This window comes from Schistocerca cancellata, chromosome 6 (assembly GCF_023864275.1).
Source record: "Schistocerca cancellata isolate TAMUIC-IGC-003103 chromosome 6, iqSchCanc2.1, whole genome shotgun sequence".
Lineage (NCBI taxonomy): Eukaryota > Metazoa > Arthropoda > Insecta > Orthoptera > Acrididae > Schistocerca > Schistocerca cancellata.
Genome location: NC_064631.1, coordinates 150,850,864 through 150,876,869, shown reverse-complemented (window position 1 = coordinate 150,876,869; position 26,006 = coordinate 150,850,864). Strand labels below are relative to the sequence as shown.

General features: G+C 45.5%; 1 protein-coding gene across 1 annotated transcript in view; it reads left to right on the top strand.

The window, feature by feature from the left end:
• Positions 1-1,103: 1,103 nt before the first annotated feature.
• The window catches only part of LOC126190912 (visual pigment-like receptor peropsin), a 173,063-nt gene continuing 148,160 nt past the window's right edge, over positions 1,104-26,006 (top strand). The window contains exons 1-2 of the mRNA XM_049931542.1: positions 1,104-1,216; positions 23,526-23,691. Of these exons, the coding sequence (XP_049787499.1) occupies positions 1,129-1,216; positions 23,526-23,691 (254 nt within the window). The 5' untranslated portion in view covers positions 1,104-1,128. The remainder of the gene's footprint in view (positions 1,217-23,525; positions 23,692-26,006) is intronic.

Genomic DNA, 26,006 nt, shown 5'->3' with positions numbered 1-26,006 from the left:
ATGAAAGAAACATAATATAACCTTCTGTTATACATCATTACAAAGAGTATTTAAAAAGGTTTTTTTCACTCAAAAACAAGTTCAGAGATGTTCAATATGGCCCCCTCCAGACACTCGAGCAATATCAACCCAATACTCCAACTCGTTCCACACTCTCTGTAGCATATCAGGCGTAACAGTTTGGATAGCTGCTGTTATTTCTCGTTTCAAATCATCAATGGTGGCTGGGAGAGGTGGCCGAAACACCATATCTTAACATACCCCCATAAGAAAAAATCGCAGGGGGTAAGATCAGGGCTTCTTGGAGGCCAGTGATGAAGTGCTCTGTCTGGCGGCCGATCCATCGCCTCGGGTAGTTACGGACAGATAAGTGCCAATGTGGTGGCGCTCCATCCTGCTGAAATATGAATTGTTGTGCTTCTTGTTCGAGCTCTCTGCTAGCTCTGCGAGTCGATTTTCCTGGGCTGCGAACAAATGCTTGCTGGATGCGTGCTACATTTTCATCACTCGTTCTCGGCCGTCCAGAACTTTTCCCTTTGCACAAACACCCATTCTCTGTAAACTGTTTATACCAACGTTTAATACACCACCTATCAGGAGGTTTAACACCATACTTCGTTCGAAATGCACGCTGAACAACTGTCGTCGATTCACTTCTGCCGTACTCAATAACACAAAAAGCTTTCTGTTGAGCGGTCGCCATCTTAGCATCAACTGACGCTGACGCCTAGTCAACAGCGCCTCAAGCGAACAAATGTACAACTAAATTAAACTTTATAGCTCCCTTAATTCGCCGACAGATAGTGCTTAGCTCTGCCTTTTGTTGTTGCAGAGTTTTAAATTTCTAAAGTTGTGGTATTCTTTTTGAATCACTCTGTATAACCGCTGAACGAAGGTAATAAGGAAGATTTTGCGTGATTACAGCAGATACGCCACCGCTTACGACGCCGCTAGTGTCGTGTTGAGATGTGTGGGAGACAGTGGCGTGACGCTGTTCTGGTGGAGGAGCGCGCGGCCGCCGTGACGGGTCGGTCTCCGGTTTCTGGGCTCCCAGCTCGTGTCTCAGTTACAGGGCTGGCCGTCAGTCTTGTAGCAGCAGCAGCAGCAGCAGCGGCGGCAGCATCAGCCATGTGGCCAGTGGACATCGCGTGCGCGAGGCCCTTCCTACTCACCGTCAACCAGAAGGCCGCTCTCGGAGGAGGCCTCTTCGTCCTGGGTAAGCTACGCACGTTTCTTCCACAAAATATTAGATACAGGCTCCAAGGTAGATGCTATTTTCCTTGACTTCGGGAAGGCATTCGATACAGTTCCGCACTGTCTCCTGATAAACAAAGTAAGAGCCTACGGAATATCAGACCAGCTGTGTGGCTGGATTGAAGAGTGTTTAGCAAACAGAACACAGCATGTTGTTATCAATGGAGAGACGTCTACAGACGTTAACGTAACCTCTGGCGTGCCACAGGGGAGTGCTATGGGACCATTGCTTTTCACAATATATATAAATGACCTAGTAGATACTGTCGGAAGTTCCATGCGGCTTTTCGCGGATGATGCTGTACAGAGAAGTTGCAGCATTAGAAAATTGTAGCGAAATGCAGGAAGATCTGCAGCGGATAGGCACTTGGTGCAGGGAGTGGCAACTGACCCTTAACATAGATAAATGTAATGTATTGCGAATACATAGAAAGAAGGAGCCTTTATTGTATGATTATATGATAGCGGAACAAACACTGGTAGCAGTTACCTCTGTGAAATATCTGGGAGTATGCATGCGGAACGATTTGAAGTGGAATGATCACATAAAATTAATTGTTGGTAAGGCGGGTACCAGGTTGAGATTCATTGGGAGAGTCCTTAGAAAATGTAGTCCATCAACAAAGGAGGTGGCTTACAAAACATTCGTTCGACGTATACTTGAGTGTTGCTCATCGGTGTGGGATCCGTACCAGATCGGGGTGACGGAGGAGATAGAGAAGATCCAAAGAAGAGCGGCGCGTTTCGTCACAGGGTTATTTGGTAACCGTGATACCGTTACGAAGATGTTTAGCAAACTCAAGTGGCAGACTCTGCAAGAGAGCCGCTCTGTATCGCGGTGTAGCTTGCTCGCCAGGTTTCGAGAGGATGCGTTTCTGGATGAGGTATCGAATATATTGCTTCCCCCTACTCACACCTCCCGAGGAGATCACGAATGTACAATTAGAGAGATTTGAGCGCGCACGGACGCTTTCAGACAGTCGTTCTTCCCGCGAACCATACGCGACTGGAACAGAAAAGGGAGGTAATGACAGTGGCACGTAAAGTGCCCTCCGCCACACACCCTTCGGTGGCTTGCGGAGTATAAATGTAGATGTAGATGTAGATACTTCGCTGAGCAAAACGGGCGGGTGCGAGAAACTGGGGAGCACTATCACTACACAAGGGACAAGTTTAATCTTGTAACAGAAAACCGTGTTTTCTTGGACAAGAAACACTTACTCAGCTTAGTACACTTTGTTCAACTGTTTTCCGGTGAGTAGTTTTCACCCCTGAAGTGCGGTTCGGAAAAAGGAAAAGAAAAACGGAGCTATGGCTCCACTTCGGGGACAAAACGTTTTTCGGATACACATATCTGTAGAAATTAACTCGTTTCCTTTGCAAACCACACTGGTACGCCGTCTCACGTATATTTCTTTCTAATTTGTTCATGCCTCAGTTCTACCCTTTGGAAGGTCATGAATAAGAAGAATCTCTTTTACAAGCACCCCTCAACGTCCTCCTCATCTACCCACAAAAAAAAAAAAAACTTACGACTTTCCATACTATGATTTGCTTGTCAGTAAAAAGTGAATTCAATCTTTTTTGTTAAAAGTTCTGTTTAAAATGATAAGGCTTAAAATGATTATTTCTATGTGCGCTTAAGTGTTTCTTAGAAACACTCAGAATAAATGCAGGCTGTCACCGTATTATACTCCTTGGCGATAATGGTTAATGTTTTCAGTTCAGTGTAATATGTAAATTAAAATAAAACATTTTTCATTATTTTGAGTCGCAGTACAGTGTCCAATTTGTTGGTGACATTATGATTCTTCAGACTGTTTCTTTGAGTGAGGTAATACCTGTCCCAGTAGAGCAAACTATGGACAATTGCGTATCAACTTATTATATCTGTTCGAATGTAGGAATCATGCTATAATTTACGTAATGTTTCTAATTTCGAGTTTCATCTTTTGGTTATAGCAGAAACGTACAGTATTCGGTAATAATTACACCACTATGTTCATGACTGTTATAATTTTCATCAAGCACATAGCGATTCCATTGTTACTGACTATGATTTTCCCTGTATGGTGTTCTCTACGTAGCACTTACGTGTTGTGATTTTAAGTGACTAATATGGCGCCGGCCGCTGTGGGGGAGCGGTTCTAGGCACTTCAGTCCGGAACCGCGCGACTGCTACGGTCGCAGGTTCGAAGCCTGCTTTGGGCATGGATGTGTGTGATGTCCTTTGGTTAGTTAGGTTTAAGTAGTTCTAAGTTCCAGGGGACTGATGACCTCAGATGTTAAGTCCCATAGTGCTCAGAGCCATTTGAACCATTTGAACTAATATGGCACACCTTTCAACTGTCTTTCTTTCTCCTTTACTATTTCTATGAGTTTCTTTTTTTCTTTTTTCTATCTCTCTCTACCATCCACCACCTACTTCTCGTTGTCTTCTCTTTTCGCTCCCCGTCCTTTCTTCTTCCTCTTCTCCCCATTTTCTCGTCTCTAGTCCCTCTGCTTTCCAAAATCTTATGTTTCCCTCACTTTCTCTCGATCACTTCCCTCCCCCTCCTCTTCTCATTCCTCCTCATTCTTTTCTCCCTCTCCTATCTCTGACTCCTACCTTCCACTCTCTACAGTCGCAACTAACCAGCGTTACGATTCAGAATGAACTTCGTTCCTCGATCACTGATTCTCTTCTCCCTCCTACTTACTTCCCCCTCTCTCCCACTCACCTCTCACCTCTTCCCTCCCGCCCCCCAAGCCACCCTCCTCCTCCTCTCTCTCTCTCTCTCTCTCTCTCTCTCTCTCTCTCTCTCTCTCTCTGTGTCTCTCTCTCTACCTATCTCTCTCTGTTTCTGTCTCTCTCTCTCCCTCTCGCCCTTCTTTCCTACATCTACTCTCACGCTGATCTTCGACCCTTGACCCTTTCCTATTCGCTCTTCTCTCTCATACTGTCACTATGTCAGAAACATGTAGCCAGAGAAAGCATGAGAGCATGAGATAGTGTTGCAGGAGGCTGAGTTTCAGAGGGTGGAGAGAAGGGGAGAGGATAATAGATTGGGAGGGAGAGTGGGGGCCATCCTGTCGTGAGACGCTTTACTGTTGTGCCTTCAGACACTACTGCCACTTTAGATGTGGTACATGTAGTAAATTTATTCATCACCACACTTTTACAAGAATATTGGTAGAATATGCTCATGCGCCTTCAATATTCTTTCTTGACGGTTCTGAAACGTGTTTGTTAAAATTTTGCTTTTGACGCAGTGCCTTCGAGAAGAATATCATAGACTGATGATAATGCTTTCTACAGGGCTATTACAAATGATTAAAGCGATTTCATAAATTCACTGTAGCTCCATTTATTGACATATGGTCACGACACACTACAGATGCGTAGAAAAACTCATAAAGTTTTGTTCGGCTGTAGCCGCACTTCAGGTTTCTGCCGTCAGAGCGCTCGAGAGCGCAGTGAGACAAAATGGCGACAGGAGCCGAGAAAGCGTATGTCGTGCTTGAAATGCACTCACATCACTCAGTCATAACAGTGCAACGACACTTCAGGACGAACAAAGATCCACCAACTGCTAACTCCATTCGGCGATCGTATGCGCAGTTTAAAGCTTCTGGATGCCTCTGTAAGGGGAAATCAACGGGTCGGCCTGCAGTGAGCGAAGAAACGGTTGAACGCGTGCGGGCAAGTTTCACGCGTAGCCCGCGGAAAATTGGCTGATGCCAGAACTGGAGACCGACAGCGCCGACTTCATCTTTCAACAGGATGGTGCTCCACCGCACTTCCATCATGATGTTCGGCATTTCTTAAGCAGGAGATTGGAAAACCGATGGATCGGTCGTGGTGGAGATCATGATCAGCAATTCATGTCATGGCCTCCACGCTCTCCCGACTTAACCCCATGCGATTTCTTTCTGTGGGGTTATGTGAAAGATTCAGTGTTTAAACCTCCTCTACCAAGAAACGTGCCAGAACTGCGAGCTCGCATCAACGATGCTTTCGAACTCATTGATGGGGACATGCTGCGCCGAGTGTGGGAGGAACTTGATTATCGGCTTGATGTCTGCCGAATCACTAAAGGGGCACATATCGAACATTTGTGAATGCCTAAAAAAACTTTTTGAGTTTTTGTATATGTGTGCAAAGCATTGGGAAAATATCTCAAATAATAAAGTTATTGTAGAGCTGTGAAATCGCTTTAATCATGTAGTTGTGTGCAGAAATACAGGTAGACTGTGACACTTGTTGAAACTGACGAATCTCTTCTATTGTAATTAGATATTGTGCAACAATGTTTTGCTATGTTCTTGTCACAAAATCACCATCGAGAAATCACACTGCCTCTGCAGACAATATTATGTGCAGCTGACCCTGAATTACCTAGCGAAGTGGTAGCTTATCCTGGCTGAGTGAGTTTCAAATCTGTATCCGGTAACCCTCATATATATTTTCCGTGGTTTTGCTGTATCATTCACGGGCAAGGGGGGAGGGGGGAGAGGGGAACTGGGCTGGATTCAGTAGCGATCATGGTAAGGGGAAGGCCTCAGACACGGCCAACCGGTTCGTCTCAAACTTGACACGTCTGCTTCGTCTTCATGGTACAGTACTTCAGTATCAACAAAAGTCATTTCGTTCGTCAGCCCCAAAAATCGCTCGACGATAACCGCTCCTATCAATCTGGAACGCCGAGAAACAGAACTGCCTGCTTCCGGTAGTGCATTGATAATGCATCTGTCTTGCAACGCTTTTACAAACCAAACCACAGCGTGGGTAACTTCCCGCTTGCCATCGTCTGTATATTACAGCGCTGGTCCTCCATTATTCAGATTATGCACCTGAAAGATATGACACAACAAACAATAACTAGTTACTACGGCATAAAGAGACGAGCTAATTACTACAAACTACATATAGTACTCGTCGTATGTTACTTACGGAAGAACACTGTATTCATTCACAAAACGTATTTCATTCGGCGCATTAACAATGGAAAAATCACTACATGTACCCGCGAGGTTGGGGGCAGCCTAATGACGGAAAGCAACTCTTTCCGATTGACTTCTATAAGGCTCGTGCTGGGCACCTTCACTCTTCCAGGTTCACAACTATGATATGACGGAGAGGCAACCGGGACAACATAACTCTCCCCGCGTGCATTCTGTCCCGTGCCTCGCTGCAAACAAGCGTCGCGCGGTTGGCTATCTGTGATCCCTCGTGAGGAATTCGCAGCACTCTTACTCGGAGTTGTTTCCATGTGACAAAGCTTAAAAGTTTAATACTTTACTAACTCACGGCGTTGGGGAAATTAGTTTGCCTACGTTATTATTATCATTCCTTATTAAATTACTTACCTTATTAACCCTCCTATCCCTATCAATTGAGATATGGAACAGTACAAACGAAAAGAATAACATCCACGAGGTTTCTTCGAGATTCGAACCCGGGTTCTCCGATTTCCAACCAGTTGCCTTGGCCGTTGCGCTATGGGTGCTGCCGGCGAAATGCGTTTACCATATGGGTACAGAAGGGGCAGTTGTAAAAGTTTCTTACCTCGATTTCTGGAAAAGTATGCGTTTTCGGATCCCATATCTGATGACGATAAAATGCCCTATTTGCAATTGTCTATTGATCCCGCCAATTTTGAGTCGATTCCTCGTAATAACCTTTTGGGGTGATTTTCTCAAAAATATCTTAGAGCCCTTCGTTTTAGGTTGTACACAAGCGACCCACCAAATTTGAGCCGAATCGGTTGGCTGTGTCTGGGGCCTTCCCCTTATGAGCTAAAGCTGCCCTCTAGTGACTTCAGCGATGACGACATTTTAAGCTCTAGTCTTCTTGTTTACATTTTCTTTCCTTGGGATCGAACCATTTTGAGGCTTTCGCAGATTGAAGGCTTCCATGTTATATGGTGAGTCTTCGTCTCGATAGGAATATCGAGAATTATTCCGTCTAATAGCGTAACAGAATATACTGGGGACAAATAAAAGTGCTACAGATAATGGAGTTCTAGGACGCAAAGAAGTACAGCAGAAGAAAGGAAATACTGTATTAACCTTACTATAGCAGATGTTGAAAGTGACCACCTTTCATCTCTTGGTACCATTGGGCCATGCTCAGCAAATTGCTGGAATTCCTGCAGACTCATTTGAAATGTTCTGCTACAGTTCTTGAAGCCAATGAAGTTTGTTGTGATACACTTTAGACTTGAGGGCTCCCTACACAAAATAATCGTACACTGACAGATCAGGTGACCTGGGTGGCCAGCTAGGGCCGCGGCCAGAGTGCAGGTCCAGGTGGAGTATTCGTCCGCATGATCGACGCGATAAGTCGGTCTCTTGCGACAGACGTTGGATTGAGTGCCGGCCGAGTGGTTCTAGGCGCTTCAGTCCGGAACCGCGCTGCTCCTGCTGTCGCAGGTTCGAATCTTACCTCGGGCATGGATGTGTTTGATATCCTTAAGTTAGTTAGGTTTAAGCAGTTCTAAGTCTAGGGGACTGATGACCTCAGATGTTAAGTCCCATAGTGCTTAGAGCCATTTGAACGTCGGATTGATCTGCCGGTGAAGAGTTTTCTGATGAACTGCATCCACATTTTCTGGTTTGCGGGCACAGTGCGGGATGTTTTTTGACTTGTTCAAAATAGGCCCTGTCTGACGTCATTTTCGGACTAAGCGTTGCATGGCACTCTTTGACACCATTAAACTTGTCAGAAAACAACTGCCAACGACTTTGTTGTCACGTAACTTTTCACAACGAACACCCGCTGCTCCATTGTGAGTGCCATCGCCCCGTTGCATACTGACACAGCCCGTACTACTCTCTGAACCGATGTGGATCACGTGGTGGGCTTAAGGTAGTGTGCGTGTCATGGGCTACGGTTATATGCATGCATTCACGTCCAATCGTATCCACTCGTCCGGACCACTTTTACTTGCTCCACCCTGTACTATCAAGCCAAAAAATATTAAAGACATTATCTGCCAGTGGGAACTGATTTATATCAACGGAGTAAGTTGAAAATTTATGTCATATTGGGATTGGAGCCCGGGTCTCCCGGTCACTAGGTGGATGGGCTGACAACTACGCCATCCCAACACAGTGGTCACATACGACGACATGGACTACGCTAGTATGCCTCTCGTCAGACCCAATCCCGTTCACTAGGTAGGTGGGCTGATCACTACGCCATCCCAACACAGTGGTCACTACAACCACATGGACTACTACTCCCATCAGACCCCATCCCGCTCACTAGGCAGATGGGTTGACCACTACACCATCCTGACACAGTGATTACTACAACCACACGGACTACACTAGCATGCCTCCCGTCTGACCCAAACTCTCAATTTATACCACACGCTAGTGATGTGGCGCTCCTGGTCATTAGTCTCATTGTTAGCGGCACCTCCCCATTTCCCATAAGACTCTGTGCTTTGTGTGCAACCGCACTGAAGAGATGATTGGCCGCCAACGCGTTAAATTATATACAAAATATATACGTATACTTGGAACGACGGCGTCACATATGCAAGATTGCGCCGATGAAAGAATGCAACGAACATCTCAGTCCTCTAAAAAGGTTAAATTAAATAGTTAGTAGAGTAGCGAGCGTTCAGTATGCATCGCGAAACGTATCTTTTGTGTGAAATGTAGTTGCTGGCTACACGAAAAGTGTGCGAATGTGTATTTAAAACTCCTAAAAGATGATTCTACATGGTCGTACGTTTAGGTTCACGTTTACATTCTGAAGCGGCTGAACTCGTGTACAGTGAGCACGAAAGGAGATATCATTAAATTGCATCAGAGTGCCACTGAAACGATGAAATGGGAATTTTAATGTAAAAGAAGCAAATGCTAAACTAGTTAGTGAAAGAAAGCTCTGTAATTGGGAAGCAACCGATTACCGGTACAGAGCAAAGTGGTAAAAATTCGCATACGTGTGATACAGACAATGTCGTCGATGGAATATCAAGCGACAAATATAAATGGAAAACGGTTACCTATGATAAAAAGGACAAACGTGTAAGTGCTACAATGAAAATTAACAAAAATGCTTTCCTGATAATGGGCGATTCTTCTTTAAACACTTTATTGTGCCAGCCTGTAAAACTAATGTTCAGCTTGGAATTCGATCCCACCAGCGAAACAAACTTTTAAAAAAAGTATTGAATATGAAAAAAGCACGGCTGAAACTGAAAGTACCGATAGCTCTAAAGATTTTTTAATCCACGTGGGCTCAAACTCTGTCGCAGCAACAGTGAGAAAGAAATCGTGAGTGACTCAGGAGATCTGTTGTGTACGCAACCTCCGCGCTGGTAATTGGTGGTATTATTCATACAAGATCGGTAAATGACACTTACGTCAACAGAATAAACAGTGATATTAGGGAAAAGGGTGAAAGGCTTGGGGCAATGTTCATTGACATAAATGAGCAGTGCGCGGTTCGTGTTCGTGCTGTTTATTGCTTGACATCTTGTCTTTGCGGTACTGCCGTCTCGTTTTCTATTCGATTTACTGGAGTCACTAAGTTGCTGGCTTGCCTGCCCGTGAGTGGCAGCAGCAGCGCTATCGATAAGAGCACTGTCGTACTATCTTTGGAGGGACCGCAAGTATTTCCGGGTCGTGGTGTGCGGGGAGTTCAGTCGGGACGCAGCGCCAGTGAAGTCCGGACAGCCAGTACTCGCCGATCGCTGGCGACACACATGCACTGTCCGATGGACTGGAGCGGGAACGACCGTTATTTGGTCGTTCGGTCGATCGTCTCATGGGTGACGTATCTTTGGTCTTTTGCCGTTTCTGGACCTCGTCAGTTGGTTATCTTGCCGGACGTGGGGGGTTCCTTCCTTGTGCAGAGATGTCGGATGGCCAATGGGCAAGTGTTCCCTCTGCATGGTTGGGTCCGAATCAGTGTTGCCGGGTCGCCGTGTCTCCGAGTTCTCAACAGACATGGAGTTGAGTCGGGATGGAGTTGCAGTGAGGCCCGGACAGCCAAGACTCGCCCGTCTGTTGCTGACACACGCAACTTGACTGGGGACGACCTTGGTTGGACGTTCGGTCGGTCGTCTCATCGGACGACGTATATTTGGTCGCCGACCGCTTCGGCTTCTCTCTGTGTGTCGACTTGTCATTCGTCCTGGTTGTTCCACAGTGACTGCTTTTACGATTGTTCGGGTTCTTGTGGAAGTGTTTTCGTGGAATTGTGTCTAGCTTGTGTAATTTCGACTGAGCAGTTATGTTAATGCTGTCTGCGTACTGGAGTAGGCAGTCGGTCTGTTGGGACAGAGCACCGAGGAAGTCTCCGCGGTGAAGGCATTAGCGTAGTGTTCCGCAATTAGTTTTTCCTCGCCGTATTGATGCTGTCCGTACCGCGTGTAGTTTGACAGTCTTTGGTGCTGTTCATATTTTTGAGTGATTATTGTCTTGACTGTATTTAGACGCCAATTTTCAAGACGTGGTGCTGCTGGTATCTTCGTCCTCGCGGATTTTTCCGTTGTCGTGCTGTTGGTTGGGGGCAGGAAATTGATTAGGTTGTTGGTCGGTCCTTCAGCCATCCCTGCGCCGGGTTGGCAACCGATTATTTAGTATTATGCTTGGCTACCTGTCTCACCTAAACTTATGTTAGAGTTACCTCCTCAGGCCGACCCTTGGAGCGCTTCTGAGCACCAATGTTCTGTTGTTTTAGATTTTGATTTTCTTTTAGTCTCAAGTATTGCGCAAGGCCTTCAGCCGTCTATTAATTTAGTTTGTTTCAATGTTAAGACAAGGCCTTCAGCAGTCTTAAATTAAAGTTTTGAAGTTTCTTGCTTAAACTACTTTTTTTTAAAAAGGGAGGTTTTGTCCATTGGAAATCCTAATAATTATCCAGGCCATAAGCCTTGAATTGTTCTATGTTCAGTATGCGGCCTTCAGCCGATCTTTGCGTGAAATATTTTAAGATACGGCCTTCAGCCGTCTTAATATTTGAAAAGTCACTTGCTTAAAACCTTTTAAAATTTTCTTCTCTGTCTTAAATTCTTGTTATCCAGTCCTCAAGCCCTCAGTTCTTCTATCTCCTGTGTGTGGCCTTCAGCTAAGTTTTTATGTAAAATTTTGTAACTAAGCCCTTCGGCCGTGTGTATTCGTTAAGGAAATTTTAATAACTTGTGTTCGGGCCTTCAACCGTATTGTTTTTTAACGCTTTTAAGGGCATGTGTGATTAAATGTTTTAGGAAAATAAAGTTTGTATGTTTTGTGCAACTGACAGTAACTGATTTTGGCCCCTTTCCACAATTATAACCTGATCCGCTCTGTCCTGCGAAACCAAATTTAAATAAATAAGTTTGTGAGTGAGAAATGTCTGGGAAAAGGTGATCTACACGACAGTAGCTTAGAGTCTACTTAACGAAAATGTTTGTAGACGTGTGTAAAATGCTACACAAATAAGAGAAGCTAACACAGTCAGTTGGGGGTGACAAATTAAAGGTACAAATTGAAAAGACAATGCGTGAATAGTAAATGAAGGGCCCATATGAAACAATAGTCAACAATAAAAAAGATACTCTACTGATGCACTGGAATATCAATGGCTTAACGGCAGAATTACCGAGCTTAAATATTCTGAAATCGATGAACTTAAAATTCTACATACAGATTGTGTATCTATCCAAATCATCAGCCTAAATGAACACTGGTCAGAAGACTGAATAAAAGTTTTAAATAGTATTAACAATTTTAAGATAACTGGCAGGTTTTGTAGGAGAAATACGTCTCATGGAGGCTCCTGCATTCTTGTTGCTTCTTCAATAAATTATAAAGGTAGAGAAAATTTTAACTATTTGAATGAAGAAAGTGTGTTTGACAGACGCCGTGTAAAGTTAAGTGATCTGAATCCTGCAATCTACAGCATGCCTGGAAATGCTGAAACAAAATTTTCTTAGCCAAATTTCAGTCTCTCTTAGAGAAACTAAAGAAATAAAGTAAGGAAAAAGGCGTGATCGCAACAAACTTCAACTTAAATGTTTTAGCTGAAAGCAGTTTATCCATAAAATTTCGTGACTTAATTCAGAAATATGGTTTCGTACTAAATTCTTCTGAAGCTACTATCGAAGGCAGTAGATATTCATTCAGTTTTACTTCCTGGCGATATATCAAATGACGTTCGTGAAATAATCCCAGAACGTGTCAAAAATATTTTAGAACAACTTGAATGTTGGTTCCTTAAAAATGGGCTTAGACTAAATGCAACAGACAACAAAATGAAGAAATCTGAAGCAAAATCATTAGAACAGAATGAAACAGAACTAACCTGGTGCAGTCAGGATACCACAGAGGCAAACTACACTCCTGGAAATCGAAATAAGAACACCGTGAATTCATTGTCCCAGGAAGGGGAAACTTTATTGACACATTCCTGGGGTCAGATACATCACATGATCACACTGACAGAACCACAGGCACATAGACACACGCAACAGAGCATGCACAATGTCGGCACTAGTACAGTGTATATCCACCTTTCGCAGCAATGCAGGCTGCTATTCTCCCATGGAGACGATCGTAGAGATGCTGGATGTAGTCCTGTGGAACGGCTTGCCATGCCATTTCCACCTGGCGCCTCAGTTGGACCAGCGTTCGTGCTGGACGTGCAGACCGCGTGAGACGACGCTTCATCCAGTCCCAAACATGCTCAATGGGGGACAGATCGGGAGATCTTGCTGGCCAGGGTAGTTGACTTACACCTTCTAGAGCACGTTGGGTGGCACGGGATACATGCGGACGTGCATTGTCCTGTTGGAACAGCAAGTTCCCTTGCCGGTCTAGGAATGGTAGAACGATGGGTTCGATGACGGTTTGGATGTACCGTGCACTATTCAGTGTCCCCTCGACGATCACCAGTGGTGTACGGCCAGTGTAGGAGATCGCTCCCCACACCATGATGCTGGGTGTTGGCCCTGTGTGCCTCGGTCGTATGCAGTCCAGATTGTGGCGCTCACCTGCACGACGCCAAACACGCATACGACCATCATTGGCACCAAGGCAGAAGCGACTCTCATCGCTGAAGACGACACGTCTCCATTCGTCCCTCCATTCACGCCTGTCGCGACACCACTGGAGGCGGGCTGCACGATGTTGGGGCGTGAGCGGAAGACGGCCTAACGGTGTGCGGGACCGTAGCCCAGCTTCATGGAGACGGTTGCGAATGGTCCTCGCCGATACCCCAGTAGCAACAGTGTCCCTAATTTGCTGGGAAGTGGCGGTGCGGTCCCCTACGGCACTGCGTAGGATCCTACGGTCTTGGCGTGCATCCGTGCGTCGCTGCGGTCCGGTCCCAGGTCGACGGGCACGTGCACCTTCCGCCGACCACTGGCGATAACATCGATGTACTGTGGAGACCTCACGCCCCACGTGTTGAGCAATTCGGCGGTACGTCCACCCGGCCTCCCGCATGCCCACTATACGCCCTCGCTCAAAGTCCGTCAACTGCACATACGGTTCACGTCCACGCTGTCGCGGCATGCTACCAGTGTTAAAGACTGCGATGGAGCTCCGTATGCCACGGCAAACTGGCTGACACTGACGGCGGCGGTGCACAAATGCTGCGCAGCTAGCGCCATTCGACGGCCAACACCGCGGTTCCTGGTGTGTCCGCTGTGCCGTGAGTGTGATCATTGCTTGTACAGCCCTCTCGCAGTGTCCGGAGCAAGTATGGTGGGTCTGACACACCGGTGTCAATGTGTTCTTTTTTCCATTTCCAGGAGTGTATGTCAAGTTCTAAGGCCCAAATCTTGACAATAATCTAAATTGGAAGGTACATAGATATTACTTAGCAAAAAAAAAAAAAAAAAAAATTGAATTTCGTCAGGTACCACAAACATAGACACCAGAAAGAAGGGCCACTGCTACTACTTTGGGTGGATTATTCGTTATGGTGCAATCTTCTCGAGAAATACAGCTGATGATGATGATCTTTGGTTTGTGGGGCGGTCAACTGCGTGGTCATCAGCTCCCATACAATGTCCCACTTTTTACACAGTCCAGTTTGTTTACACAATGCAATCTAGCCACTGTCACGAATGATGAGGATGATGATGATGAAATGATGAGGACAACACAAACACCCAGTCCCCGAGCACATAAAATCCCCAACCCGGCCGGGGATCGAACACGGGACCCCGTGATCCAGAGGCAGCAAAAAAAAAAGAAAATTAGGAATACGTGTGTTTCCAAACAACAGTAATCCTATCGCCACTGTTAAAGAATTTAAAAATATTATCCATTCCTTCTTTTAATATATATATGCAATGTTGATTTTCGTAGACAAGAGTCAACACAGACTCGACATTTTCCGTTTCCACTACAACTACCAATCTCGCCACACAGATAATTTTAAAGTTCCAACACTCTGTTTAAAACACTATCCCCGAAATCCATAGTATATGGCGCTAAAATGTATAATGAAATAAGTTAACAATGCACTTAACATAGAGCTTGGTTCACTGGAAAGATTGCTACTTATTCTTCCGGGGGAAAATTACAATTTCACTATTGAAGAATTCATTGAGAACAGTTTCACAATTTGAACGAGGGAACTACATATTATTTGTGCATTTGTATCTCAAAAATCGATATAAAATAATGTTAACTTTTGTATTCTCCTTAAAATTTTCGTATTGTAAAACTTGACATGTATCCTACGCATCACATCTAATGATTTGAAAATTGTGTAGTATGAGATGGATAAATCACACTTCACATACAGAACGCGAGGTCTAAAGTGTAAGTTGTGAGTCAGGCGCACTCCATTCTAACGGCCACTGGCAGCGGAAAGGGAAGGAAAAGAGTTCTCACAAGACACTATCAAGCTGAAGTCATATGTTTCAAACGTCGCGCCATTAAAAATGGGTTAGAAAAAACCATTCACACAAAATATTTGTGGAACATCTGCAATTGCCTTGTCTATGTGACAAGAGGAGCAGAGAGAGGTGTGTAATCGCTGCTGACCGCGCAGTTGAGCGTCCCACAAACCAACCAGGTGTGTAACTCTCTCACTGCAGGTGCGTATATATGCGGAGATCGTAACAAAACATTACATCTCTAACAAGCTCGCAGATATTTCGTCATACGTTCAGTAACTGTATAGTGGTATGGATTTTGAATAACCAGATTCACCTCTTTGGCTTCAATCAGGTCTAGACTTGTAGTGCGAAATTATCATACCAGTTAAAAAATCTGGTATTATCCATTCATGGTTTGCTGTTAATGCAGAAATTACGCAGTTACAGTTACCGGTTTTTAAAACAATGTTTTGGAGAACACGCTTGTTCCTGTGACCCATCTTGGGGAACCCTTCGTGACGGCAGGCTTCTTTTTGCTTGTAGACTGGTATAACCTTTGATTAACCATTGTCCAAAACAGGTATTTAAATTTTTTTACGTGAATACAGATTGTCCTGATCGCCGCTGGGTAGTATGAACCAAAACACATTACATCAGTTTTCTAGCATTTCTGCATTTCTGTTCAAATCCTGTATGCTAGTTGCATCTTCTCTCGAAAACGATGCGTGTGAGCTTTTTCGGGTAATATGCGTTTTAGGCAAACTGATGAGGCCGAAATGACTGATGAACCTTTCATTGGCTGGAAGCTACCGAAAAATGAAGACAAGGAAATCTACTTTAGCATTTCAGACTGTACTATGATACAATACTATTGTCACTGAACAGAGCACCGAACATTGAACATTTTAGCTGTTAGGCGCTGTTTTTTATTTGACGCCAATTCGACGATACCAAAAAAAAACTCTTCTTGGGGCAGATTATTTCATCATCGCTTAAGAAAAGATAAAGAGTTTTATAGGATAAGTGGGCGAAAAACTTTTAAATCCCTTTCAAATATGAATAAACTTTTCCGTCACTTAACATGCAAAATTAGTAGAAAATGTAAGTTTCTCTGTTTCTGTTAATACTTTTAGTCATGGTCCAAGAACAATAGTGTATGCCTTTGTGCACTTTGCCTATCCTGAAGAATTTTTGAATCGGCTTGAACTGGCATGGTTCGCTGACTTCTTTTATCTTTCGTATCATCTACCACTGTAGGACACAGTTGAAAGACACTGCCTTTAAAACAAGTAAGGAAGTAGAGATAATTTTGGTGGCCACTGTGGTCAAGTCACTGACCCCTCGATACCAACCCATCGAACAAGAATAGTTTCATATAATTTATTTAACTGTTCAGACTTTATTCCACGAGCCGTCAGTCTCCTAGCTTGTTTGATGCGGCCCGCCACGAATGCCTCTCCGGTGCCAATCTCTTCATGTCAGAGTAGCGCTTGTAACCTACATCCTCCGTTAGTTGCTGGATGTATTCCAATCACTGATTTCCTCTACAGTTTTAACCCTCTACAGCTTCCTCTAGTACCATAGAAGTTATTCCGCGATGTCTTAACAGATGTCCTACCATCCTGTCCCTTCTTCTTGTCAGTGTTTTCCATATATGTCGTTCCGCGTCTATTCTCCGGATAACCTCCTTATTCTTTATTTAATTAACCCCACTTCTGCAGCACCACATCTCAAACGCTTATATTCTCTTCTGTTCCAGTTTTCCCATAGTCCAAGTTTCACTATAATACACACACCAGAAAATGTTTTGCATCACCCCGACTCCCAGAACTCCTGTAGGTAGACGTTGACTGTGGATATTGTATTACAGACACAGTCCCTTTGACTCTTCAGAGATGTCACTAAACCCGCCCGAAGATGTAAACAACCACGCATGAGCAGCGCCTATTAGACGGAGGGGGTCCGACAGCCGATCAGTTCCAGTCATTCCACAAGGGTCCGCCCCAGTAGCTGCGTGGTCAGCGTGACGGATTGCCGTCCTCTGGGCCCGGGTTCGATTCCCGGCTGGGTCGGAGATTTTCTCCGCTCAGGGACTGGGTGTTGTGTTGTGTTCATCATCATTTCATCCCCATCCGGCGTGCAGGTCGCCCAATGTGGCGCCGAATGTAATAAGACCTGCGCCAAGGCGGCCGGACCTGCCCCGCGAGGGGCCTCCCGGCCAATGACGCCAAACACTCATTTCCATTCCACAAGGAAGGAGGTACACGGCTCGTTTTGTTTGTAGTTCAACAATGCCTATACGGTCAATACCGCGATTTGATCGGGTCTGCATTGTTACTTTGTGCCAGGAAGCGTTCTCAACAAGGAAAGAGTCCAGGCGTCTCGGAGTGAACCAAAGAGATGTTGTTCGGACATGGGCCGGCCGGGGTGGGCGAGCGGTTCTAGGCGCTACAGTCTGGAACTGAGCGACCGCTCCCGTCGCAGGTTCGAATCCTGCCTCGGGCATGGATGTGTGTGATGTCCTTAGGTTAGTTAGGTTTAAGTAGTTCTAAGTTCTAGGGGACTGATGACCTCAGATGTTAAGTCCCACAGTGCTCAGAGTCATTTGAACCATTTTTTGTTCGGACATGGCGGAGATACAGAGAGACGGGAACTGTCGGTGAGGTGCCTCGCTCAGGCCGACCAAGTGCTAGTGCTGCAGTGGATGACCGCTACCTACGGTATGGCTCCGAGGAATGCTGACAGCAACGCCACCATCTTCAGTAATGCTTTTCGTGCAGCCACAGGACGTCGTGTTACGACTCAAACTGTGCGCAATAGGCTCCACGATGCGCAACTTCACTCCCCACGTCCATGACGAGGTCCATCTTTGCAACCACGACTCCGTGCAGAGCGGTACAAATGGGCTCCACAACATGCCGAATGGACCGCGCAGGACTGGCGTCACCTTCTCTTAACCGATCAGTGTCGCATATGCCTTCAACCAGACAATCGTCAGAGACGTGTATGGAGGCAACCTGGTCAGGCTGAACGCCTTAGACACACTGTCCAGCGAGTGCAGCAAGGTTGATGGTTCTAATGGCTCTGACAACTATGGGACTTAACATTTGAGGTCATCAGTCCCCTAGAACTTAGAATTACTTAAACCTAACTAACCTAAGGACATCACACACATCCATGCCCGAGGCAGGGTTCGAACCTGCGATCGTAGCGGTTGCGCAGTTCCAGACTGAAGCCCGTAGAACCGTTCGGCCACTCCGGCGGGCAGCAAGGTTAAGGTTTTCTGCTGTTTTGGAGTGGCATTATGTTGGGCCGACGTACGCCGCTGGTGCTCATGGAAGGCGCCATAACGGCTGTACGATACGTGAATGCCATCCTCCAACCGATAGTGCAACCATATCGGCAAAGTATTGGAGAGGCATTCGCCTTCATGGACGACAATTCGCACCCCCATCGTGCACAACTTGTGAATGACTTCCTTCAGGATAACGACACGGCCAGCATGTTTTCCAGACATGAACCCTATCGAACATGCCTGGGAGAGATTGAAAAGGGCTGTTTATGGATGACGTGATCCACCAACCACTCTGAGGGATCTACTCCGAATCGCCGTTGAGGAGTGGGGCAATCTGGACCAACAGTACCTTGGTGAACTTGTGGATAGTATGCCACGACGAATACAGGCACGCATCAATGCAAGAGGACATGCTGCTGGGTGTTAGAGGTACCGGTGTGTACAGCAATCTGGCCCACCACATCTGAAGGTCTCGCTGTGTGGTGGTACAACATACAATGTCTGGTTTTCATGAGGTATAAAGTGGGCGTTTATGTTGACCTCTATTCCAATTTTCTGTACAGGTACCGGAGCTCTCGGAACCGAGGCGATGGAAAACTTTTTTTTGTTGTGTGTACAGTGCAGTGCTCCAAACGTATATTCTCAGAATGTCTCCGCAGATCGTCTTTCATTATCGGAAACAGATGGAAGTCAGACGGTGCTAAATATGGACTGTATGGAGGATGTCGTACGGTGGTGAGATTCAGTTTCTGAAGTTTTGCTGGGGTGGCACGTGAAGCGTCTGGTTTGGCATTGTCAAGCTGCAGGAAAACATTTCCCTTTTCCTTTCGGACCCTTGTTAGCCACCGTTTCAGAGTTCGCAGCGTTGTGATGTAACGCTCTGAATTTATTTTGTTCCACGATTAAGGTAATCAACGTGGATAACACCATCTGAGTCCCAGAACACTGCCATCCTGATTTAGGTTTTCTGTGATTTCCCTTAATCACTCCAGGCAAATGCTGGAATAGTTCCGTTGAAAGGGCACGGCCGACTTCCTTCCACGTCCTTCCCTAATCTGACGAGACCGATGACCTCGCTGTCTGGTCTCCTTCCCCAAAACAACCCAACCCAACCCAGAACACTGTGGCCATGACTTTTCCAGCTGACGGCTGCGTCTTGAATTTCTTTTTTTGGGGCGAGTCTTTGTGTCGATATTCCGTAGCCTGACGTTTCGTCTCCGGGTCGTAATGGTGTACCCACGTTTCGTCTCCTGTAACAGTTGAATGGAGAAAGGCGTCACCTTCATTCTCGTAATGCGAGAGGAGTTCCTCGCAAATTTCAAGTCCGTGCGCTTTCATTTCAGGAGTCAGCATCCGGGGTACTCAACGTGCACAGATCTTCTGATAGCCAAGCAAAGCAATTATGTGACCCACACGTTCTTGTGAAATGCCGATTGTGCTTGCAGTTTCTCTCTGAGTGATACGACAATCGTCCCTGAATCAATCTGTCAACGTTTTGCTTGTGAAACTCTGTGGTTGCTGCCACAGGACGTCCAACTCTTTGTTTGCCACGCAGGTCAGATGTTATCGCCTCAACATCTTTCAACACACTCACCCAACGACGCACAGTACTCACATCAACACAATCATTATAAACTGTTCTCATTCTCTGATGAATCTCCTTTGGGGTGACACCTTCTGCTGTCAATAATTCAGTGACTGCACGTTGCTTAAATCGCATTGACCGACTATCTGCGCAGGGTTGCATGCTTTACACTGTAACAACAATGCTAAAGCCGTCGGCAGACGGACCGTGCTGTCGAACGTTAACGTTGAGCTTGCCAAGTTCAACGTGCTGCTGAACGCTCAGGAACGATGCGACTTGTGCATACGGTATGTGGGCCCCAACGTGGTACACGCAATGATAACGCACTCCAGCGGCAGTTGTGGGATGTTTCTAGTTCGTAAATCACACTGTTTGCTAAATGGGCGCACATAAAATTCCCACGTTAGCTCTATTAAAACGCAGATTTCCTCCATCGTCCATATGCTAGTCACGTTGTTCTATATGTAATATACACAAATAAAAACTTTAATGTCCAAGTACATGTTTTAAGACGAAAAGGAAAGTACGTAACATGTTCAATCAATAAGCACACAGGCTTACAAACGTTCCGTTACAAACAGTGTGCTACAAATTTGCAATAGTTCTCCATATAAGATAAATATTATTTCATCATTCCCACATTATAGTAAAACCCCAAGGTCATCCTTACTTGATCACTGTTTCTACCTATTAGTACAATCTTTGCAACATGTGAGTTACAAAACGTAAATGAAAAAGGAGCAAAATATCTTTATACACGTAACGCATGCTGTCCTGTAGATTAAGCCAAGCGAATAAAGTCACTCCTCCAAAAAAGGTGAACTTATATTTAAATAGCATCAAATAATGCAGTATATACTTACATTAAACTATTAATAAAGTATCAGAACCCATTAAAAACGCGAATGTTAGGGAAAAAATTGTTCAGTAGGGGGAGGCGCGAACTACCGACATCTTGCTCAGTTAGTTTAGATATCAGTGACACTACCGTTTTGTTTGGTCGTTGCGGGCATCACATGACATTTGTTAAAGTTCCTTTGTTGATCCTTCCACTCAGTTTTTTACTACAGAGGCCAACCAGCCCTCTGACCGAACACGCTGAACTGCCGTGCTGGCGGCGCTGAACCGACAACACAGAAACTGGAGCCCATGTTAGCCTGTTCCCACTTGCTAAAAGATTTTAATCGTAGCTGTGTTACTATTTGAAATTTAATTATAACAATTTGTACCAAGAACAATGCGTTTTTGGTGGATCTTCAGTGTCTCGTTGCCTTCAAATGGCATAGTATTATAATACGCAAGATGCAATAATTCTTTTGCCACGAATATGATATTTCTCATTATTTTACTGCAACGAATCACACAGTCAACAAGGTGTTTTCGAGTGATTCCCAATTTTCTGGTGCTCAGAAACGGAATATACACGTATAGGCTTGAAATGAATGCCAATATGGCGCCTCACAACTCCGTGCTGAAGGGAGTTGGCGTGCGTGTGACGTAGGTGACAATGTGCCACCCGATTGGTCAACGCTCAGACGCACGCTCAGAATATCTGACATGCTAGATATAGCTCAGCACGTTCGGAAAGACTCCCGAACGTCATATTCCACGCTATGACGTCAGAAACTCGGCACGCTCAACGCTAAACGTTCGGATGCACAGTCCGTGTACCGACGGCTTAAGGCTTCCTGCCAACTGGAGCTATAGAGCAGAGGCTACGGAACAAGCCAGTACCAGCCACGTACCAATGCTGCCAACTGTTGAAGAATTACGAAGGTGGAGGCATTACTTTTTAGTCAACCCTCGTAGATATGTGAATTTATAACTCTGTAACAAAGGTATTTTCGTGATTTATATATATATATATATCTCCAGGGTTCGTAAAAAAATGTATACACACTTTGAAGCGTCATAGAAATTTTATTTCCCGTCCTACAATGTTAAATTTCTGGAAATGGAAAGCTTAGAGTCCAATTGGAAAAATGAATGTACTTTGCTTATGTGATTAATGTTCAAACTGGTGGCCTTTAGCATCAATACATTTCTGAGTACGAGTCACCACTGATTCCGTACATCGTACCAAAGTGTCCAATGAGATTTCTGCGCATACCGCCTGAATCTCATTCCAAAGTGTGTCCAGGTTACGTGGTTTACGTTTGTACACCTCATCTTGTACTGTGCCCCATAAGAAACTGTGCGCCATAAGAAGAAATCCAGCGGCGTGAGGTCTGGAGAGCGTGCAGAAAACTCGATTGGTCCCCTGCGTCCTATCCACTGGCCTGGCACATTGTGATCCACATATGCTCATACATCCCTATGATAGTGCGGCGGGGCGCCATCTTGTTGGAAATAAAACTCATCATTACCGTATAATGCACGAATGGCAGGGAATATGGAGTCAGCAAGCATTGTTAGGTATGTTTCTCCAGTAACAGTACCTTCAAAGCGGAAAGGACCAATGAGTCCCCTTGCAGACAAACCACACCACACATTTACACCAGGCAGATTCACAGCCTTTTCAACTGTAATGTGAGGATTATATTCAGCCCAGTACACACAATTGTGCTTATTGACAGTTCCATTGAGTTTGAATTGGGCTTCATCCGACCAAATTATGCTACCCATAAATCCCGGTTCACGTCTCACCATCTCCTGAACCCATTCACAAAATTCTAACCTTAGATCTGGATCGTCGTCACTTAGCTGTTGCATCAGCCTTGGAATGTACACACAAAACTTGCCTTTCTTCAGAATGCGTAGCACATTACTAGCAGTTACATTACTCTCACGTGCCGCTTTGTATTGAAGATTTTTGAGGCAAACGCTGTAACAAAGACCACAGTTGTGGAATCATCACTTGTAGCTGTACGAGGTCGCCCTCATCGACCTTTATGCACATCACACACTGTTCCACGAATTTCGAATTTGTCTCGTAGACGTGTAACTGTTAACCTTGAAGATGGTTCTGTACCATACTCACTTCTCCACTGTCTTCGAACCGCAGCTACATTCTCAAACTTCCAGTACCACTTAATTGGTTGGTTGGTTGGTTTGGGGAAGGAGACCAGACAGCGTGGTCATCGGTCTCATCGGATTAGGGAAGGATTGGGAAGGAAGTCGGCCGTGCCCTTTCAGAGGAACCATCCCGGCATTTGCCTGGAGTGATTTAGGGAAATCACGGAAAACCTAAATCAGGATGGCCGGACGCGGGATTGAACCGTCGTCCTCCCGAATGCGAGTCCAGTGTCTAACCACTGCGCCACCCCGCTCGGTCGTACCACTTAATTATCTGCTTACGCGCTTCGAAGCTCAAACGCACGTCCGCCATGTTGCAGTTACTTCCTTGCCACTGCTGCCACCTGCTGAAGAAACATAACATTACTTTCTCACAGATATTTAACCTTGCAGAACGGGAAATAAATTGTCTATGACAGTTCAAAATGAGTATACATTTTTTTTTTACGCACCCTGTATATTGTAGTTTGCAACTCGGAGGTCTTCGTTTATCATACGTCAAATAAATGGGTAATGATCACTATAGTGAGTGTTTGTGAGTGTGTGTACGTGGTGTGTTCAGGCGCGCTGGGCACGGCGGCGTCCGGCTGGCTGTCGAGCGCGCTGCTGCTGGGGCGTGCGCTGCCCACGCGGCCGCACCTGCTGCTGCTCAGCCTCTCCCTGACGCAGCTGGCGCGCGTGCTGCTCGCCGGGTTCCCCTTCTCCGCCACGTCGGCGCTCTCCGGCAGGTAAGGCCGGTATCACACTATCAAATTTCTTTGTCCAATATCTTTGTCAAAGACATTTGATGGTGTAATAGGGAACTTTGTCAAATGTCGTCCAATATTTGATCAAATCTAGGCCCTCGCTGACGATTTGATCAAAGAAGTCGCTTGTCTTCTGTTCACTGCAATGTTACATGCTGCCACATGGAGCGCTAGCATCGCTGCAGCATTCTGTCGTCTGTAGTGTTTTAATAAACGTTGCCGGTAAATACAATTGGAGTGTGCCGACAACCACAAAATTAATAGAGATGTATGAAGCTGATGAGGCGCTTTACAACGTGAGGCACGCTGAATACAAAAATAGATTAAGAAGATTGGAGACCTGACCTGACCTAACATAACCTGACCTAACCCTCTCCTGTAGCAAGGAATTGGAGTGTTACAGTGAGCCTGTCTTCTGCAAATGTAGCAGTTCTTAAGTGAATATTGTGCTTTGTGATATGAGGATACACTTCATTGAGCACATAAAGAAATGTATGCTCATCCATTCTTAAGTAATTGATGAACGACTTGATGTCCTCCACTATAAGCTCACGTAACAAGCTTTGTTGAATGCTTTTATCGTGTCGTCGTAAAACCCACGGCTTCATCCAGGTATGATTACTTTTTTTCCCCCACTTCTCTTCCGCATATGCACACAGTGCAATTGTGGTACATGCAACTGCTGCGGTGAATAACAAGTTGTTGTTGTCAGCCATCTTGAACTTTATCGAAACATATGATGACAGTGTAATACCCCTTCTAGCGCTACGTCAAAGATCTTTGTCAAATATATTTGATGGAATATTTGATCACATCTTTGATCAAATCTTTAACATAGAAATTTGATAGTGTAATACTGGCCTAAGCACTGGCATTACGTCACTCTGAGTCCCACACTCTCCTGCAGGCTGTCTTCTGCTGACTCAGGAAAACGGTTGAGCCCAGGAGGCTGAGTGGGAAAAAGTATGGACCAATAACCGACCAACTGTCCAACTTGCAGTTGGTTGAACCTGCCCATGCAGGTCATCGGCTTTGACCAGTACCGTAATTAAGATGTGGCGACTCATACCTTTCGCGCACAAAGAAAGACTGCACAGAATATCAAAAAATTACACTACTGGCAATTAAAATTGCTACACCAAGAAGAAATGCAGATGATAAACGGGTATTCATTGGACAAATACATTATACTAGAACTGACATGTGATAAAATTTTCACGCAATTTGGGTGCATAGATCCTGATAAATCAGTACCCAGAACAACCACCTCTGGCCGTAATAACGGCCTTGATACGCCTGGGCATGGCTTGGATGGCGTGTACAGGTACAGCTGCCCATGCAGCTTCAACACGATACCACAGTTCATCAAGAGTAGTGACTGGCGTATTGAGACGAGCCAGTTGTTCGGCCACCATTGACCAGACGTTTTCAATTGTTGAGAGATTTGGAGAAAGTGCTGGCCTGGGCAGCAGTCGAACATTTACTGTATCCAGAAAGGCCCGTACAGGACCTGCAACATGCGGTCGTGCATTATCCTGCTGAAATGTAGGGTTTCGCAGGGGTCGATTGAAGGATAGAGCCACGGGTCGTAACACATCACAAACGTGAAGTCCACTGTTCAAAAATGGATCAAATGGCTCTGAGCACTATGGGACTTAACATCTGAGGTCATCATTCCCCTAGAACTTAGAACTACTTACACCTAACTAACCTAAGGACAGCACATAAATCCATGCCCGAGGCAGGATTCGAACCTACGACCGTAGCGGTCGTTCGGTTCCAGACTGAAGCGCCTAGAACCGCACGGCCACACCGGGCGGCGTCCACTGTTCAAAGTGCCGTCAATGCGAACAAGAGGTGACCGAGACGTGTAACCAATGGTACCCCATACCATCACGCCGGGTGATACGCCAGTATGGCGATGACGAATACAATCTTCCAATGTGCGTTCACCGCCATGTCGCCAAACACGGATGCGATCATCACGATGCTGTAAACAGAACCTGGATTTATCCGAAAAAATGACGTTTTGCCATTCGTGCGCCCAAGTTCGTCGTTGAGTACACCATCGCACGTGCTCCTGTCTGTGGTGCAGCGTCAAGGGTAACCGCAGCCATTGTCTCCGAGCTGATAGTCCATGATGCTGCAGACGTCGTCGAACTGTTCGTGCAGATGGTTGTTGTCTTGCAAACGTCCCCATCTGTTGACTCAGGAATCGACACGTGGCTTCACGATCCGTTACAGCCATGCGTATTAGATGCCCGTCATCTGGTTTGCTAGTGATACGAGGCCGTTGG